The 3,836-nt window shown below is 33.9% G+C and overlaps 1 protein-coding gene across 1 annotated transcript; it reads right to left on the bottom strand.

Annotated features, from left to right (window-relative positions):
• Window positions 1–424: 424 nt before the first annotated feature.
• On the bottom strand, window positions 425–3,437 carry LOC132639851 (two-component response regulator ARR14-like). Its single transcript, XM_060356247.1, has 6 exons — window positions 3,311–3,437; window positions 2,164–2,313; window positions 1,555–2,049; window positions 1,326–1,399; window positions 527–1,107; window positions 425–440 (listed from the first exon to the last, which is right to left on the bottom strand). The coding sequence occupies exons 1-6, from the start codon at window positions 3,435–3,437 to the stop codon at window positions 425–427; spliced, it is 1,443 nt and encodes a 480-aa protein (XP_060212230.1).
• Between the last annotated feature and the right edge of the window lie 399 nt (window positions 3,438–3,836).

The raw sequence follows: 3,836 nt of genomic DNA, 5'->3' as shown, positions 1-3,836 counted from the left end.
GGAAAGAAAGGAATAGAGAAGGTAATTTGATTCAAAAAATGCACTAATCTTTACTTTGGTTTCCTTTTCATTTTTTTCATACTATTCCTTAAAAGATCAGCAGAAGAAATCACACAGTCTTATTTTAGGAGGGATAATATGTATACTCTTCATTTTCACAAAACAAAAGAAGGCACGATGGGAGCATAACCAAAATAGATACAGAAAGGAGCTATATGTCTTATGAGTAGAGAACACAAAAAAGTATGTTCGTTCGATCATTAAAAGTTCAAAATATAGAAGGTAAAGATTGTTTTGAGTTCTGCGGAGGCCCATAACAATAGATCAACGAAAAGCTATTGAAAATCTTTGCCCTTTACATTTCATCGCCACATATAAAAAGGCCCTGAAGCGCTCCAGAAATGCCATTGCGATTTGAGTAATATCAAGGATTCCGATTCCTGTTGTCAAGCAATATACAGTATTATAAATTGACAGATTAAATCACAAGCTAAGGATTTGTTTTGTTTGTTATATTGATACTGACCTTGTGGAGATATTATCTTGAGTTGAGCTGCGATTAAGTGGAGCTTTCTCTGGCCAATTGTAATAAGTGCCGATCTGATTTTCTGTCATTATTTCGCCATTGAAATGGTCGAGTTCTGGATCTTGGTTCCAGCCATTCAACCCTGTGAAGAAATCATTCGGTGGAACTAAAGAAGGTTCTACAGGTGGTTGAGGTAAGTATTCTTCTTGAAGTGGTTCGTTAAAGTTCATAGGGATCTCGTTGGAATTCAGTACATTGACATGATGCCCATTGTCCAGAAAGTGATTAAACGTATTCAAGTGATGTCCATTGTCCAGAAAAGACAATCTGTGGAACACAGAATTCAAGTTCCCAATTGTACTTTCAACATTCAAAGATTGTCTTTCTTCATGACATTCTTGTACAGAAGTTCTAGTTTCCCTCATAAACCTGAACTGATGGTACCCCTTGTTAACTCCATCTTGAGAATGACTTATTGGAACTAGAGGGGGTGGCAGTTGCGACATGATTTGAGATTGGTTAACTATAGAAGAAGTGGCTGGTTGAACATATTGTGCTTGTTGTTTTTGGGTTCTGTATCTCTGCACAAGGACCAAAAAGATGAAAGAAATTAGGACAATATGACCAAACGTCGAACTATCAATTAATGTCACAACTAGAGTATTTCATCTACTCTTTTCCATGATCTGATGCTAGCACACAAGCTCTTGTTTTTTCAATGAAACAGTTCAATGATAGTAATTAAGAAAACAGCAAAGAAAAGTACAGCGATGACAATATTCAAAGCAAACTCAGATACCTGGAGACGGTTCGCAACCTGTTTTTGAGTCAAATTTGGCACATTCATGATCTCCAGAATGGCTTTTGGACGGGCTAAATCGACAAAGAAGAGGATTAGGTAGTTAAATAAAGTATATCCAGAAAAATCCTTGCCTAAAAATTACATCGTTTTCTAGTGTTCTAGTTATTTTCCGTGTCTGTGATGTGATAGAAACTGTGATAGAAACTAAGTCCTTTATTGCACATACCTATTTCTCCTAACTCGCAAACGGCATCCTTGAATTTATTGTCAAGAGCTAGTGTCCATTCCATGCGCTGTCTTTTCTTCTCTCGTCCTTCCATTGTATTTTTCGAGACCAAAGAATGATCCTCTTCTTTTGAATTACTACTTTTAACTTGTGCTGCCTCATCAGTACTTCTCGTTTGCTTAGACCCTTCTTCCTCATATTTTTCTAACGTCATGATGCCTTCTTGGTCTTGATAAGTCTCGGTAGAATTCACTATTTTTTTTCCCTTCCTGTCTTGAATTTTCTTATTAGCACCAGATGGTTCATCCATTACTTCAGCATGATTATTAGCCTTGTTATGTTCTGGTTTTTGACTTGCTTTGCTAATTTGGTGCGTACACACATGTTGCCACACATTCTTGAGTTTCTTTCTTGAAATTGGCTTCATATAAACGAAAGATGCACCTTGTGCCACTGCTTCTCGGACCAGTTCTCTCTTCATCATTGATGACATTACTAAATAAAAATGAAAATAGTTAGAACCAAATTTCAAATGAGGTAACCAAAAACAAAACTTTTTGACACTTTTCAAGCGTCCCATCTTTGAGAATTTGAGAAATTTGGTCTTACAAGCTATAGGTATGTCTTTGATGAGTTGAGTAGACCTCATGAACTCAAAGTAGTCCATTTCTGGCATGACATCCGCCATGACAAGGTCGAATTCATCGATTCGTTCCCGGAGAATGGACAGAGCTGTAGTTGCTAGTTCCACGGTAGTAACTGTGTAAACAACAATCAATTTCATAAAATGTCACAAGGAATTTATATAATGTATAACATGTTCAGAATGACTAGTGATGCACCTTCACTTACCTTTATGCGGATAAAGGTAGTACACCGTGAATAGTAGTATTAGATCAAAAGAACATAAAGGAATTTTTATATCGATATTCAATGACTAATATCTGTCAAATCTCTGGTTTATGTAAGACCTAATTAAGTTAATCTATTTGCTGAAGAAACCAATTGAACTTTTTCCATTTGAACCGCAAGCATGTTGAGAAAGTTGATTGACATTTCACAATTAAGTAAACATATTTTCATAAATACTTTCAAGTAACAAACTATATTGAATGAGATAAGCTCATGTTAATATTACTCAAATCATTAATTTTTTATGATTTTGTCCGGTTTATTATTTATTTCCTTTTGGACCTTCAGAAATTAATTTAACTTGTGATATATGAAGTGGTGAATTTTTCTGCTCTATTTATTTTGTCTTTACCATTTTGCCTTATTCGGAAAATACTCATTAATTTGCTTGTTTACATACATTTGGCAATTTAAGGATGTCCAAGATTTAATATATATGTACAAAAAGTACTCCCTTCATACCAACATGTTTGACATTGTTTGAACAGAAATTGAAACAAAAGAAGACTTTTAATTTGAAACTTGTGGTCTAGAACAAGTCATAAACATTAGTGACGGCCATTAATCATCTCATTAATTCAGCATAAAATAGAAGTTCAAAGTTAAATTGTTTCAGAAAAAAAAAAAAAAAAAAAAAAAAGGCATTGAGACTCAACCCTAAAACCTTTACTTCCTTTGATATCATGTTGTTACACTTTTCGGAAACTCACTTCTTTAACATAAAGCTAGATACATATATCAGGAGATGACGTAATTAAGGACATCGAGATATACATAAAAATTGTATTGGTGTAAAGTCTTCAAAATGCAAATTATATGGTGGTAGAAAGAGAAGAAAAAGTACCTCTGAAAGAATGTTCTTCAAGAGTTGATGCTATATTTAACTGAGAAGTTGTATCATTATCAACCAAGAGAATTCTTAGGCCACGAAAAGATGAAGGAACACCACTACTTGAACTCTCAAAATTCATCTTTATCATATGAAGATTTTGAAGGAAAAAAATCAGTATTTTGAGTTTCTTGTTGTTCTTTATTTGGTTTCTTTTTCTCTACCAACATCTACTACATATAGGATAGAATCTGGCTAAGTTACATAAAGAATGGAATGAAATTGATGTGCATTCTTTTTCTTTCTTAAAGGAGTTTATATACCTTTTTTGTTGCCACTTCTTATCTGTACAATTGCACTCTTTTTCCTAGTTGTACTCCTTGATTTATAAATTTGTTAATTAAGGCCTTATTTGTGCGTGTTTGGAGTTCATGTGTGATTATTCTTTAAAAGTGTTTATTGACCCTAATCACGTTCGCGTTTATTATATATATGGCTAAACATGTTCTTAAAACTTACGTACGTTGTTGTAATTTATTTA

Source organism: Lycium barbarum, chromosome 5, assembly GCF_019175385.1.
Source record: "Lycium barbarum isolate Lr01 chromosome 5, ASM1917538v2, whole genome shotgun sequence".
Lineage (NCBI taxonomy): Eukaryota > Viridiplantae > Streptophyta > Magnoliopsida > Solanales > Solanaceae > Lycium > Lycium barbarum.
The sequence above is the reverse complement of the archived record's forward strand: the minus strand, read 5'-3'. Positions and strand labels throughout refer to the sequence as shown.

Coding starts and splice junctions, on each gene's coding strand:
- LOC132639851 (XM_060356247.1), bottom strand. CDS start 3,437: ATGAATTTTGAGAGTTCAAGTAGTGGTGTTCCTTCATCTTTTCGTGGC. Junction 2,050..2,163: donor CAAAGACATACCTATAGCTT/GTAAGACCAAAT, acceptor ATTTTTATTTAG/TAATGTCATCAATGATGAAG. Junction 1,400..1,554: donor TTGCGAGTTAGGAGAAATAG/GTATGTGCAATA, acceptor TTGTCGATTTAG/CCCGTCCAAAAGCCATTCTG.